Raw genomic sequence first — 15707 nt, 5'->3', positions numbered from 1 at the left:
TTTGACTTAAGCATTAAACTTAATGTACTAAGTTTAAGGATGTTAAAATAATAAGAGTTTTGTTGAAACAAGCAGTAGATGCATTGTGTTTACTGTTTTGTTTTCAAAGTTAACCAAAGCTAAATAACTTTGCCATTTAAAATGTGCTAAGTGCCAAATAGAGATAAATCCAGTTGCTTGAGTGTGAATATGTCACCGGTTTGCTGAGACTACAGCCAGTCAGTGGTCTTCAGTTAGAGAGCCAATCACATCTTGGTATCTTGTACTCTGCTTTCTACTTTTAGCAAAAATTTTTCCCCATGGAACCCTAACTTAGATCCGTGGCCAGGATTCACTCAGGTTCAAAAGAAGCAGTGAAATACTGTACGAGATGTAACGGGGCGTAGGGGAAAGAGTGTGGACCCCAGAGACAGATAATCAGTCATTCAAATTCTGGTTCTATCTCTTCCTCCCTCTGTAACTTTGCACCTGTTACTTGGAGGCTCAGCTTTTTCACCCCATTAAGAGAAGGATTACATCGAAGGTACGCAAATCATCTATCACAGACTCTGAATAAATGACACCAAAGAGGAAAGAGAAACAAACATCTTTTATGGTGTATGGAGAAAAACACGCTGATGCATCTGGTGATCCCGGGTCACCCAGCAGTCCTCTAGTGAGGCAGAAACACCCAATCCATGGGGTTATGCTGGGATTTTTCACGTGGATATTGGACCATTATGGAAGTTGGTTGGTTGAAATATTCCTATTACAGTAAGTTATATTTGTTTGAACCTTATCCTGTCAAAGCATTACCTGTCCCAAGCAGTATATACCTTTTATCAGGAACATATTAAGCATAAATACTTAACCAAAGAAAGTTGTTCTTATAATAAAGGGATTACAAAATTGAATTATTTTTGAGCAGAGCCATTTGGGAGTGCTTCAAAATACTCACTATAATGTATATATAGATTTGTCAATCAAAAATATTATTGAGGCCGGGCGAGGTGGCTCATGCCTATAATCCTAGCACTCTGGGAGGCTGAAGCAGGAGGATTGCTCAAGGTCAGAACTTCAAAACCAGCCTGAGCAAGAGCGAGACCCTGTCTCTACTAAAAATAGAAAGAAATTAATTGGCCAACTAAAAACATATACAGAAAAAAATCAGCCGGACATAGTGACGCATGTAGTCCCAGCTACTCAAGAGGCTGAGGCAGGATTGCTTGAGCCCAGGAGTTTGAGGTTGCTGTGAGCTAGGCTGATGCCATGGCATGCTAGCCTGAGCAACAGAGTGAGACTGTGTCTCAAAAAATATATATATTATTGATAACAAAAATTTGAAGAAAAAGATTCTATGACATAACTTTAATGTACTTAATGTGTAAAAGTCTCAAATTTTCTAGTAAATACATTTTAATGTAAAAAAAATCCAGTATATAATGCTGATCCTGTTTTTCATAGATTTCAGGATTTCTGATGAAGCTGTTTGCCATCTTTGCAGAAAATGTATATTCACACACACACACACACACACACACACAGACACCCCACACACATTTGTATATGATTTGAAGGGGTTAGGGATACAATACCTCAGTATAAGAATCCCTCTTCTTGATAGACAAATTGAAGCTGAACATCTAAATTAGTCTCTCAAAGCACAGATATAACCAGAACACACCCCTCCCCCACGCTGGTCTTAAAACTGTACATAGCTAAAATTCAGAGGAACAATTTATGCAGCAACTGCAGACTCTGTGGTTTCCGTTTTACGTGCATACCAGTATCCATAAATAATCCCCTATTCTGTGAATAAATTCTTTTTTTAAAAAAGAAGACAAAAATAGGAAGAGGGCATAGATAGGGCAGGAAAATCTACTGTTGACAACAGGTTCAAATGTTAATGTTTTTAGGACAAACTTGGGTGAGAAGCACTTCAGATATTCTCAGGGACAGAAGGTCATAGGCAGAACAGAAAAAGGAGTCTCTAGGACTCCACAGCGGCTTGTAGAGAAAAGGAGATTCTGTTTACATTTATCTGACTCTGTTCTTTTCTAGGCCTATAGCCTCTTAAGCTCAGAAAGCCACTTGATCTAAGTGTACCTGGGTCCTGCCAATTGTTCAATGGGTTTCCTAAAGAGGGTTCTTTTGCAAGGTGCTGGGTGAAGCACTGAGTGGTCACTATCATCACAGAAAGTCTTCTGCAGTCTGGTGGCCTTCCCCCTCGTTTCATCCCTTCTCCAGACCACTTGTGCTCCTCACGGACTGCCAGGAGTCAACCAAGCCTGAACTGAGCGTGCCCCTGGGGCTGCTATCAGGCCATTCATCACTTACGGTTGCCCAGCAGGCTGGACTTTGCCCCCAATGAACCATGGAGCTCTGGGCTAGTCCTTCCAGCTCTCCAGGCCTTGGTTCCCAACTGTAAGATGGAGGGCTCCCTTTTGATGCTAAGTCTATGATCTCCAATCATATAGGAAACATTAAAGGATGTCTGTGGATAAAGCTGCCCACAATGCAGCAACAGTGTGAATTAACTTATTTCAAAGCAATGAACCAGTCATGGAAGAGAAGGGAGAACTTTGAGAGATTTCTCCCATTTTTCTTAGCATTGACCAGACTCTGACTAGGGCAGGAGTTCATGTCCAGAATTCACATCTAACAGAAAAAGGAGAAAGAGAGCACGGTGGCTCACACCTACAATCCTATCACTTTGGGAGGCTGAGGCAAAAAGATTGCTTGAGGCCTGGAGTTCAAGACCAGCCTGAGCAACATAGTTAGACTTCATCTCTACAAAAATTAGCTAGGTGTTGTGGTGGCCCATGCCTGTAGTCCCAGCCACTTGGGAGGTGAGGCAGAAGGGTCACTCCAGCTCAGCCATTTGAGACCGTAGTGAGCTATGCCACCCCACTGCATTCCAGCCCCAGCAAACACAAACATAAAGAAAAGTAAATCTGCTTATTCAAATCCCACCAGTCAGTGCTTCAGAATTCGGTTAGAGTCCTTTTTCCTATACAAAGCCTTCTCCAGTTAAACTATACTGACCACTCTTTTCTCTGACCACCCACACCCCTACAGTTTGTCTTTCTTTGTTTTTAACATCTGGGCATTTTTTTCCTACTGTTTCCTGTTTCATCTGGGCAGGTCCTGACTCCCTAATAACACTAGCAGCTTCTTTTCTTATTGTCTTCTTCTCCACTGGAATCCCATATAGGCTTCTTCTATAAAACACATCACTTTTAAAAACCTACAGAACTAAATTAAATTAAAAAGCAAAAAAAGGATTGGACACATGGCTAGAATTTTGTTGGCAGGGGGACAGGAGAGGGTTCCACTGATCTGGCTGTCTCCTCTCTATCTGAAAAGAGCAGTCGTCCTCCTCCCATAGACATGGAAGCAAAATATTGAGAGTGGGGAATGCGTAACAGAGGGAATGGCCTCAAAAATAAAAAAAAACAGCAAAAAAAATTTTTTTCTGGCTCTTGGAAACTTCCCCAACTCTTTGAGAACTGAAACCTGCATCCCTGCCTTAGGCCAGTGGTGGGGAGGAGCAGGGAGAAGGCCTTTTGCTCTTATCCCAGGTGGCACCACCCTCAGCAGGTGGCACCACCCTCAGCAGGTGGCACCACCCTCAGCAGGTGGCTGGAGGAGCTCACAAGCTTTGTCTTTGGCACAGATGGGACAATTAGAATAGTTAACCACAATACAACTGAGGGGCTCTCCCTTTAAAAGATCCACATTTCTACCTATGTTCAGGAAAAAATTGGATTTTGAGATAATTTTTCCTCTTTTACAGGCAAAGTAAATCTCTTTCCTCCTCCCCAAAATATTTATACTTGTTCCTCTGATTTAGCCTCGTGGACAGATGCCGAGTGTTTGGTAACATATCCACACCTAAGTGGCTTCCAGAAAAGAGCAGTTTTTCTTCTCAAATCCTTCAATGGTTTCACAGATATCTGTTGAAACCTTACAAGCACAACACATTATGCCTGTCATTTAAGATGTGTGACAGCCAATACGTTTCTCTCCTATAGCAGAGCAGCGTATAAGAAAGCAAGGGTCATTTTTTTCAAACACCTCAAAATGTTTCAGTCACAAAGGTCAGTCCTTTCCACACTATCTGGCTCAAAAAATCAAACCTGTGGAAAGTCCCCTTTATGACTTGCAAGTGGTCAAAACCCAAGACAAAGTACTTGCATCTTGGTGCTTTCTAAAGAAGAAAGAAAGCATGAAACCAAATCCTGTTTCCAGACTCAACGGGCCCTTTGAGGCAAATGTGAATGCAACAATGCAGATGCAAAAAGAATTTATTGTACATGTTTTTAAATCATTCTCCATTAAAATTCTCCATTATTTTCTAAAAATAAGAAAGGCTCTAAGGCACTAAGGCTCACATTTGACATGTAAAAAATAAAAGAGGAAGAAGGGAAATCCACTAGTGTCACTAGTTTAAGGAACTATCTTTAAAATGAGACAATATGCTACAGTACATATATCTTCTAGTTAGATAAAAAAGTGAATTCACATTATTCAGTCCTGGGGCATAAGGAGCTCAAGTCAAATCTAGCCTGTGATAAACAATCTGCCACACACCTCACACAGCTGCCCTCACACGGACTTCCTCCCTCAGCTAATTTAACTGAGAGATCGGGGCTAAGAGTCGCTCACTGTATAACCACAAAACTCTTTCTCTTGGTAAATTCTCAACAAAGCAATTTTCCCGATAAAACAAATACTCTATTCCCTCGTGACAGGCAATTCTATATCCACAGACAACCCATACAGTCAATAATATTCCTCCTAGCTCCCAAATGATCTTGTCTTAAGCTTCCAAGGGATTATTTCCAAAGGAGAGTGGTTCTTCCTGTATCCCAACCATCTGTGATAAGATACACAATCAATACCTAAGGACTCTGGGCAGTAAAGAGCCAATGTGTAATATCCACAGCAGATGTTAAACAGTCTTCGTGAACTCTGATGGAAGTTTACAAAAATACGGGGTGACTATCCAAATGACAGTAGTATGTTCAAATCTAAAAGGGACTCATGTTTCCAAAACAGGTGCTCAGGAATCACAGGAACAATGAGGAGATGCAAAATAATTAAGAAACGTACATCTTCTTCCTGTAGCTATAGACATATACACAAATATATACACACACACATATATCTATATCACAGTAACATTAGGTTGATATGCCTAAGGCTGTTTTGCTAAGATACCCAGGTGTCTTACACGGGTCATGGAAGTAGACACACAGCTATGCTGCTCGGGTCTTATAAAGTGCTTTCCCTGTCCTCACGGCCTGGCTTAGAGGTAGAGCTAATATAATGGTGGGAGGGAGGAGGGGGGTTTCAGTGAGTGACTGGCTCAATCTCCCTCACCTGGCTGCCTGCCCCGCCCTGCTCCAGCAGCGCTTGCTAAGAGGACCCTGCCTAAAGGGGGCAGTGCACCACCCCCGCCGTAAAGAGAAAGTGCCCACGTGTGGGCAGAGGTGGCTGGTGCTTCAAGAATAGCAGTGACCTCAAATGCTGTGGAGAGCGGTTTCTCTGGACATGGAGCCAGACTTTGTAACTGTGCAGAATCGGGAGAGAAAGGCCCAGTCTCCACCCCTCTGGTCATTGCCGGGTTCTTCTCTATTGATCCACAGGATTTTTTCAGTAAAACAGAAAGAATGCTCTTCATCTCCAAAACTCAGTGGAGCACTGCTTCCGGACATGGACCGACCTCCACCACTTCATTCTGAAAAGAAGACACAGGGTGAAGAGAAGTCAGTAATTTTTAAAATCATGATTATTGTAAACATTTATGTTTTTATTGGGTTTCGTTTGAGTAAGTCTTGGATAAAATTAGAATGTTCGTGAATTCCTAACAGAGGACGTTTACTCTTCAGTACACACACACACACCACCCTCTCGGAATACTTTTCAAAGTGCAAAATAACATTCATTATTTGTTGCTTATGGCAAATGAGCAACATGATAAATATTCATGATAAGCATTTTGATGTGGCTTTTGGATACTAAGAACATTTTAACATTCAGTCCTTTTTCATAATCTAACCATAAAAATACCTCTGAAGCTTTAGTCTTTTAAAACATTTATGACACAGCATGAAACTTCTGATGCAGGAAATGGTGCAGAGCGGGCCCTGGTGGAGGTGCACGTGCAAGACCAGCAGTCTCTGACACTGTGCAGGGACCGCCCACGTCTCCCCAGCAGGGTTCTCAGCCTCGGCACGACAGGCATCTGGGGCTGGAGAACCCTTCGCTGTCGAGAACTGTGCTGTGCGCATTGTAGGGTGTTTAAACTAGATCTAACTCCTCTGTTTCGAGGAGTTCCTGGCTCATGCCCACTAGATGCTAGCATCTCACATATACTTTCAGTTGGGACAACTAAAAATGTCTCCAGACATCACCAATACCCGTGGCGGGGCAAATCACTACCAGGTTGAGAACTAGTGCTCCACGATTAAACTCTTCACTTTCCTGGAAAATCCATAAACAATGCAAACGGCGCTCCTTACACAGCGAGAAGCCTCTCCAAGGACAGAACACATGCACTGCCCTGTGCCAGCAACACCCATCAGCCTACCCCAAAATGTGCCAGCGAGATTCACTGTTCTCACTGCCTGGAGCTATTTCCTCTTCTCTCTCACAAAAACCCTGCTTTGGTCTTTTTTTCCGCTGTCTACTAGGACTGACTCCTTCCCATGTGAGGAAACAGTACCAAGTAACCAATTTGTGTCCAAAATAACTCATGCTTCTGACTTATCCTTTGGCATTAGTAAAACAGACTTCCCCATCTTACCTGGCCCCACCATCCATAAGGTGAAGGTGATCAAAAACAGGGAAGGGTGAGGAGTGAAGAGTTTTAAAAATTCCTTTATAAATACATATTAAGGAAAGTTTTTATTTTTACAGTGAATTAAAATATGCCTGCAGCCAGGTCACAACAATTACTGTATTTCCAAATTACAGAATGAGAAGCGTACACACACAAAACCGCTCAGAAATCCAAATTACAGACTAAATTAAGGTTCCACCTCTAAAGTACACACATATGAAACTCCAATGAACCACAGGATGGTATCAAGGGAATCCTTGGAATCTCTGAAACTGTACAATTTTATGTAGTGAGGAGGGGTATGTGCATTTTATTTTCTGTGAAGAAGGGACACAGCTGTCTTCCAATCTCTGAGGGATATACGAACCAAACACATGTCATCATATTAAGAATCTTTGCTCTTAGAAGACTAAGAACATTATCACTGCAAGCAACTAGCTGCCCAGTAATCATGGGGATGGGAGGTGAAGCCCGCCAAACCCACGCTGATGTGTGGGTGGAAACTGCCCTGAGAGCCCACTGGCTCTCACTCGGCCTCTCCTGCCACATGTCTTCCCCTTTTTGAGAGCTGGCTCTGGGCTCATCCCTTCCTCTGCTTGCCTGCTACTCGTCTCTCTTCCGTCCTCGCCTCACCACTGGTCACTGTCCACCCTTCCATTTGAGAGGGGGCTGAAACTCACATTCCTGAAAATGTCAAATGGCTCAATACTGCACATTCGTGCTCTGGAAAGTGGGACATGGGTCACAGAAAGTCCCCGCAGAAGAAATGTCTGAGGGAAAGAGGACAGAAGAGCAGGGGCTGTGCAACTCACGGCTGTATCCCCAGCGGCCAACGCAGTGCCTGGCCCTGGGGAAGCAGCTCTGAGGCCACTTGGCCGAGCTCGGGGGTCTTCTCAGAGCTCCTGAGGCCTCACAAGCGATGCCTCTATCCTGCTCTGTATGGACTTCTCAGCCTCTTACCCTCTCAAACCTTTCCTCTCCCTCCTCCCACCCCCCTCACCTGCATTTGGAAGGAGCCAGCACCGCAGTTCATAGAGGGGCCTCAGACATTCAGGACCAGTCACACCCCAGCAGTGGCCTCAACCGGCATCACACGTTTGGTTACACAGGTGGCGGCTGCAGGCTTGGGGGTTTTTCCCTTTCTTTTTAAAATTCCTGTAACGGGCATAATCTCCTCACCCCACACACATATGCTGTCTGCCTGACCCACAGACACACTTTATTTATTCAGGATGCTCTGTGAGAAAACTATTCATTTATGAGAATTTTCCAGTGAACTAAAATGTGTCCTTCTGAAGGTCGTTCCTTTTATTCGTTTGGGAAAAGAAAGCTTTAAGAACTGCTGCACATAGCCCTGTATCTTCTCAGGCTGAGATTACTCTACTTTCCCTCCCATCAAGAAATGTCATAATAAACACCTCTTCTCAAACCATGTAGTGACGCACCTGCTTTGCAATCCTCCGTTCCACTCTTCTGATTCTAGGTGCTGCCACTGCACCTGCTGCTAACCACATCTTCTAATTTCCCTTCTTCATTCACTTAAGTAGTATTTACTGGGTACCTACTAATGCGTGGAAATTGTTTTTCATGGACCGTGGATGAGATAATAAAACACCCAAGATTGTTGGCATCCTAGGCTAAACAAGAGCCAACATGCCGCCAAGTCACGTATCAGAAGTGAGAAAGGATATGGGGTCATAAGCAGAGGCAAATGCTCTGATCCAGAAGCAACGGAAGGACATTTCCCAAGTGGGGAGCCATTTCGCCTTCCAATCTTCCTTTTTGTCAGGTTTTATGCAAAGCATTAAAAATTCTCAGAGTCTAAGGCTGGCATAGTGGCTCATGCCTGTCATCCTAGAACTTTGGGAGGGTGAGGTGGGAGGATTACATGAGGCCAGGAGTTCAAGACCCTGTCTCTACAAAAAATAGAAAAATTAGCCAGGCATGTTGGCGCACATCTGTAGTCCCAGCTGCTCAGGAGGCTGAGGCAGGAGGATCACTTAAGCCCAGGAGTTTGAAGTTGCAGTGAGCTACAATGACACAACTGCATTCCAGCCTGGGCAACAGAGTGAGACCCTATCTCAAAAAAAAGAGTTCTCAGAATCTGACAAGTAGGGTGTTGGCCATGTTCATTAAATAACATACCAATTTCCTTGTTCTGTTTTCAGTTTTAAAAGTAAATGAGTAAATTTGTAGAGAAAGAAATTAATTTGCTTTTTAATGCCCCTCCGTTAACTTCTTAATGAATTTAGTGGCTTTCAACAGAAAAACAAAAAGATTATCTCCAAAAGGAGATAATCTTTCAACAATTTAGCTATCCCCGTTATTTCAAATTCCTCAATACTTAGTTCTCTTGTGAAACGACATAAAGGTTGCTAATGATGTTGTAAAAGAGAACATGGGATTAGAAGGTGGATGAACTACAACAAGGAAAAATTTACCAACCTTCATCTTCACAGTTCAATTATCCTTTCCATGATTGTTTTTTATAACTACAATGTCTGCTTACAGAGTGCAGGGACTAGGTAACCTCCATAGAGCCTGGAACAGAAGCACCATGGGCTGAGTACACAAGTTATTGGATGAATGATTTGACATCATACCAGGTCACCAAGGTTGTCAAACCAAACCAGACCATCTGTCCCCAGTCTGGTTCACTCATGTATCAGTACAACTCTGACTTCTTTACTTGCTCTACTTACCGTACAGCAAAAGGGATTCTGGATCGAGCCCCAGACTCTCACAACCAGGTATGCTCTGATCATGGAAATCCTGTAGCAAAATGCCCAGCACCAACTCTTCACTCATCATATACTTCATAAAACTGTCATTATCTGATGGAACCCTGAACTGCAGGTGGTAGGTCACTGTGCTGTTTTCACCACTAAAAGGCAAATCAAACAAGAAACAGAATCACACTGCAACTCAGGAAACCAAATTTAGCAATAACATTTTTTCAGTGCTGCATGTTCTTCCAGTACAAAGTAGCAAAGGGTGTCCTGTCCTAGAAGAATGTACTGTCCTAGGAGAATCCTATTCCACAGGTCCATCACAAAGAGTTGAGGTGATCCTGACCTCCTCCTTCCCTCTAGTGCCCATCCCCTCAGAGTCCACTTGGAGAGGACATCAAAGGGAGAGGCACATCCCAGCTATGGTCAAGGAAAATGCCAGGGTTGACAGGTTGTCTGTCCCATATTGGGAAAATATGATTTGAGGAATTAATGAGGTGTGGCCCATAAGACCATTATTTTTTTTGTATAACCCAATATTACTATATTAAAGACAGAAACAGGAGTTTGCAGAGTTTTGCCCTAAAGGAATGTGTGGACTCAATGGTCCACTTATTAGAGGCTGCTATCATGGGAGAGCTCTCAAATCTCCGGTGGGGATGTTTTCCAGGAAGGTTTCCCAGTATCTCAAAATCTGTGAGCTTCCCTGTGTCTTAAAAGACAAGACAAGGCAAACATGGCCCACAGGATGGGAGCCGGAGACAATGAGTGCACTTTGCCCAGAGATGCACCCCAGTGGTTATAAACAACCTGTTTTATTAGAGATGGGCTTCCTACTCTCTCCTGTCTGTCTACCTTTAAGTCCACCATAACTAATCAAAGATATATAGAGTCACTATACTTCTTTTGTTTTACCTTTGTTAACTGACAACTACCTCTTTAGAAGCTAGCCTCTGAAAAACTTTGTACCTGCTTGTTCACCTAGATAGATTAGAAGTCCCTTGAGAGGACTTTTGACTCTAACCCACTACCTGTATCCCCTAGCAACTGCATTCCCTGATATGCAAGTATGTTACCCTGACAACTGGGAATTGATGTATGTGATTTAAAAAGCCTGTATGAATCTAACCATATTGCTTGCGTTTATGGAGATGCGCCAGTCTCCTAGGTGCCCCCCGCTGTGTTATATATATGATCTTTATATATATATATAACTATAAACTATACCTTAGTCTCTCTGTATTCCTTTATTTCTCTCTGTTGCCTATCCATTTCTTTATCCTCTGTGGCAACGCCCATCTTAGGGACTTGGCTCCGTGGGAAGAAGCAGCTGATCTCCTCACGGGCCTGCCTCAACTACTCTCACCCTGCAGTTTGGCGTAGTTGGCAGGATACTCGCAGTCTCAACCTCAGTCTTTTCTGCTTAAGGCAAACCCAGGAAGCCTGCCCTTTTCTCTTCATACATTCTCTCCTCCACGTTCTTTTTTTTTTTTTTTTTTTGAGACAGTCTCGCTTTGTTTCCCAGGCTAGAGTGAGTGCCATGGCGTCAGCCTAGCTCACAGCAACCTCAAACTCCTGGGCTCAAGCAATCCTGCTGCCTCAGCCTCCCGAGTAGCCGGGACTACAGGCATGCGCCACCATGCCCGGCTAATTTTTTCTATATATATATTAGTTGGCCAATCAATTTCTTTCTATTTATGGTAGAGACGGGGTCTCGCTCTTGCTCAGGCTGGCTTTGAACTCCTGACCTCGAGCAATCCGCCCGCCTCGGCCTCCCAGAGTGCTAGGATTACAGGCGTGAGCCACCACGCCCGGCCTCTTCCACGTTCTTAACGCTGCCCCCCTGAACGCATTCCAGAGCTATTCAGTTTAACCAGCACTTTATTCAACCTATAAAAATGTTTTAGTCTCCCTGCCATTGCCTGGGTCCAGAACTTCTGAACTCTCACAGAGACTGCACTATGTCCTGCAAGGAATCATAATTCCCTGGTTTGCCCCCCAAGTGAGAAACTTTTCTGTCTCAATTTCAGTTCCAGAGGCCCCAAAGGCAGGAGGACCAAGCTTTAAACTCTCACTAATAGGATCTAAGGAAAATCTTCCTAGGACATATTTTTCCCATTTCTAAAATAAAAATAACCATAGGGCTATCCTCAGTTAATTAGTAGCTTATGCTGCTCTTTAAACGTTATTTCAACACTTAGATTTTTCACAGTTATTCTATTACTTTGGTTCAAGATGACCCAGATTAAGAACCAGCGATAAAATAATTAATAGGAGATGGTATCCGAGACTATCACCCTAGTGAAGTTTTACAGAGGCATGACTTAGGCCACTGCCCTGCTAAGGGGAGGCAGAGCTCCCTCTTGTGGCCAGAGGTCACATAGGCCAATATTTTTGCATTTTACGAAGTGGCTGAGGATTCAGTTAAAAAACTCTACCACAGCCAAGAAATGTGACAAACTCTGTGGATCACATGAATAATATAGTCAGGACTCTCGAGAAATTCACAGTCTCAGGGCTACCACTATAGGCAGGCTGGAAATGCACTTTCAAATTCCAATGGAGCGACCCTAGTTTGCAAGTGTCTTGTTCTCTAAGCTCTGCCCTCTAATTACGGCTAATGAGGGTCAACACCTAGACAGGCAGCCACCCTGCATCCCATGAGCAAGGACTGGGGCTGGCTAATGAAAAGGGCAGAGACTGCTTTCAGAAGACAGGATCAGAAGCTGAATGAGAAGATCTAGTCCACTGTGGAACATTTCAGGGAAGCAGTGAATCCTGTGGCCTTTGCTACAGCTGCCCACTACCAGAGTGGGTCTGCCAGCCGATAACCCAAAGGACGTTGCTCCAGGCTCCTGTTCCAAGACTGAGGTCGGGATCCTCCTGCAGATACAAACACACACGCCAGGGGTTTGGCTGTCTCCTGCCCGTGTGCAGCATCCTTTTGGAAGCAATGGCTTTTGTTTCTCTATTCAGCGTTTTAGAAACTCGGCCTGGACTTATTCAAACAAAACAAAAATATTTTCCAGAGAGAATTTCTTTATACAAAATACTAAAGTTCCTGGCTTTTCTTTCAAATAACTTCTAAGAACAGATTCTCTAACATTAAGTGTTAGCCAGATTTCTGGCCATGTTTTACTCAGTTTTCTGATGGGTTTTCCCCAATATCTACCGCCACCCCTGTTATATAATCCCAGCTACTCTGGACCCATAAGATAGGCATGGAGGAAAGTGCGTTAGGTCTGATCATGCATACCTCCCTTTTCTATGGGCATTTTAGCACCCACTGTTTATGATTAAAATAAGCAATGTTGAAGATGTTACGTAGACACAGGGGATCTATAAAGAAGGAAGATGGAGGTGGCTGGACACTTAAATATCTGCAGACCTCGGATCAGTTTGGTCCTGCCCTGTGGTACTACCACCTGCTTTACACACTTCCCCTCCCAGGTCTGTTATGGTTTGAGATATGATATTGCTTTTGATGGTCACATTCCTCAGACATCTTAGGAAAAGTAGATAATAAAGCTTTGGTGTAAATCTTGCTTAAATCATCCCCAATAGTCCTAATGATATAAAAAGGATAATAAACTGACTCCTTTACAAACACCCTGATGCCTACAGCCCGAAAATATTAAAGATCAGGGGGAAATTTAAAAAAGAAAAAAAAAGTACATATGTGTGTGTGTATACTACACAGGTACACAGAAGAAATCACACCAAACTACTGATAGCTGTTAGTTTTGTGGCAGGGCACGGAATTAGTTATGGAGAAGAGTTATAAGAGAAAAGGCTGTTATATTAGTTATAAGAGAAAAGGCTGCAGGCAGACTTTTCCTGTTGTATACATGTTTTAATGTTAAGCAAGGAGAATGTAATCCTGGATTATTTGTGCTCCTGAAAAGCAAAAGCCAGGACGTAGGTTATACCATTTCTATCATAGCATTATCTGAGATTTGTTTCCATTTCTACCCTTAGCTTATCTGAGCATCCATGGTTAAACATGGTTCACCAGGGACTGGCTTTTCCTCTCTACCGTGTGACCTTGGTTGAACCGTTGATTCATTAACCATTAATGAGCAATGGATCTAGGCTTCCTTTTTCTCATTTGTAAAATAAGGGAGTTGAGCCAGTTGGTCTCCAAAGACCCTCTCTCCCAGCGCCAACACTCCCTAACTCTATGATCACTGTCCTTCATGCTCTGAGGCTCAGGGAAACCCTCCCAGGTAAATGGTGATCAGGTGGGGGTGGGGAGAGTCTCTTTCCAGAGAAAGAGACCAAAATGTAATGCTCCACACTCTTACCTGAAGTCCGCTATTTCAACAGAAGTAAAATAACGACTCAGAGCCGGCGATGTACTGTACACATCTGTGAGCTGAAACAAAAAAACAACCACACACATTACTGACAGATCCTAGTGCACATCACCTGGCAAAGCAAAGCTTCTAGACAAAGGAAATTCCACTCTAGCTAGAAATTAACTTATCTAGAGGCTCTGGACCAAGATATAGGAAGGCTGGAGCCTACTATAAGCCAAAACTCAAGTTAACACTAACTCAACAGACCCACATTTATGAGGACCAAGTGAGTTGGCTGGGAATTTTCAACCTCTCGTTTAAGTCACACTGACACCTTGTGGCCTTAGTGGTGCGAGTGGTCAACAGCTGGAGCTCACAGGAAAAGACCATGAAGTGGCGGTGGGGGGACAGCACCACAGACCACCCAGCACCTGGACCACCACAGGCCAAAAGCTCCTTTCTTCCTTCTCCAGAGCCTCCTTGTAAGGACACACAGCCATGCTGAGCCACAGGTCTAGCACTTGCCCTGCACAAAGGAACAACGTGGGAATTGCAAAGATATGGAGGTTTTATTTTATGCATAAACCACTGCAACCATCACAAAAAATGACACCTGTGTTCCCACTGCCTATGTTTCATGCCTTCACATTTTGTTATATTGATTGAGCTCAGCCCTTTTTAAGAAACAAAATAAAACTAAAGTGACTCCTACAGACACCGTTCTGTTTTTCTTTCCTTGTTCCCTCATACTAGCTGTCACCCTGAAGCTGGCATGCATCCTTTCCTTGCATAATTTTATAAATTACTACTTCCTTATGTAGTCATAATATATAATTTAATTTGCATTTTGTTCAAATAAAAGTTACAATATTACACATAATCTTCTAGGCCTTGCTTTTTTTTCCACTCAAAATCACACTTGAGATTTACTCCTAAGGTACATCTGGATAAAGGGCATCCATCTATCTCCTGCATAGACTTCATTAAATGATTGTACAGACTTACCCATTGCCTACCGATGAGAATGTGCGCTCTTTCCAATTGTCCCCTATTACCTATGCCTAAATGGTCTTCTTTGAATGTCTCTGTGCATCTCTTCTTGTACACGTAAGAGTTTCCCTTGGATGTATACAAGAAATGGAAGTGCTGGGCCCAAGAGAAGGTGCATTTCCAACTTAACAAAGTTGTTCTCCCTTTTCCTCTCCCAGCAATGGACATGTATTCCATTTCCCACATTCTTGCCAGCATTTCAGGTTATCAGACTTAAATTTTTGCCAATCTGAGGGGCATGAAATAGTGTTTCAGATTGTTTTAATTTGTACTGCCTTGCCTGCAAAGGAAAGCAACTGTTGGTTTATTAACTGTTTGGGACTTCTCAACTCTGAACTGCCCATTAGTTTCCCTTCTTTCTCTTGGGTTATCTTTTTCTTATCTATCTGCCCTGGTTGGTTTTATACTCTGAATGCTGACTTGTTGGTATTGTATTACACCTATCTTTTCCCAGGCTTTGATTAGTCATGTTTCGGAGATAGGAATCCTAACCTACTATGAGTACTCGAGTACATGTGGTTGAATGTATTTACATTGCATTTCTTTTAAATTTACATTGGAAGGTTAAATGCCTTCTTCTTTAGCAGATTGGTTCTAGCATAAAAGAAGAGGACCGCCCTGGGATCTGGTTATACTCCCCAGCATGGACCCAGCTGTGGGGCTGGTGTGAGCCATGGCAAGAGCACTGCCAGACCCGCCCTCAGCCCCGACACTGTTCTGGAAATCCCACCAGCACCCAATGCCCCCCTTGTGCTGAGCCAGGCATGCCCAGCTTCAGCCGTTATGGCTTCATTAGTGCCCCAT

General features: G+C 43.3%; 1 protein-coding gene across 1 annotated transcript in view; it reads right to left on the bottom strand.

Moving 5' to 3' along the window:
- Nucleotides 1-201: 201 nt before the first annotated feature.
- C1H3orf52 (chromosome 1 C3orf52 homolog) overlaps nt 202-15707 on the bottom strand; it is a 32043-nt gene continuing 16537 nt past the window's right edge. The window contains exons 4-6 of the mRNA XM_012787458.3: nt 13860-13930; nt 9529-9710; nt 202-5722 (exon numbers count right to left, since the gene is read on the bottom strand). Of these exons, the coding sequence (XP_012642912.1) occupies nt 5718-5722; nt 9529-9710; nt 13860-13930 (258 nt within the window). The 3' untranslated portion in view covers nt 202-5717. The remainder of the gene's footprint in view (nt 5723-9528; nt 9711-13859; nt 13931-15707) is intronic.

Source organism: Microcebus murinus, chromosome 1, assembly GCF_040939455.1.
Source record: "Microcebus murinus isolate Inina chromosome 1, M.murinus_Inina_mat1.0, whole genome shotgun sequence".
In the NCBI taxonomy this organism is placed as follows: domain Eukaryota; kingdom Metazoa; phylum Chordata; class Mammalia; order Primates; family Cheirogaleidae; genus Microcebus; species Microcebus murinus.
This window is presented reverse-complemented; position numbering and strand designations above follow the sequence as displayed.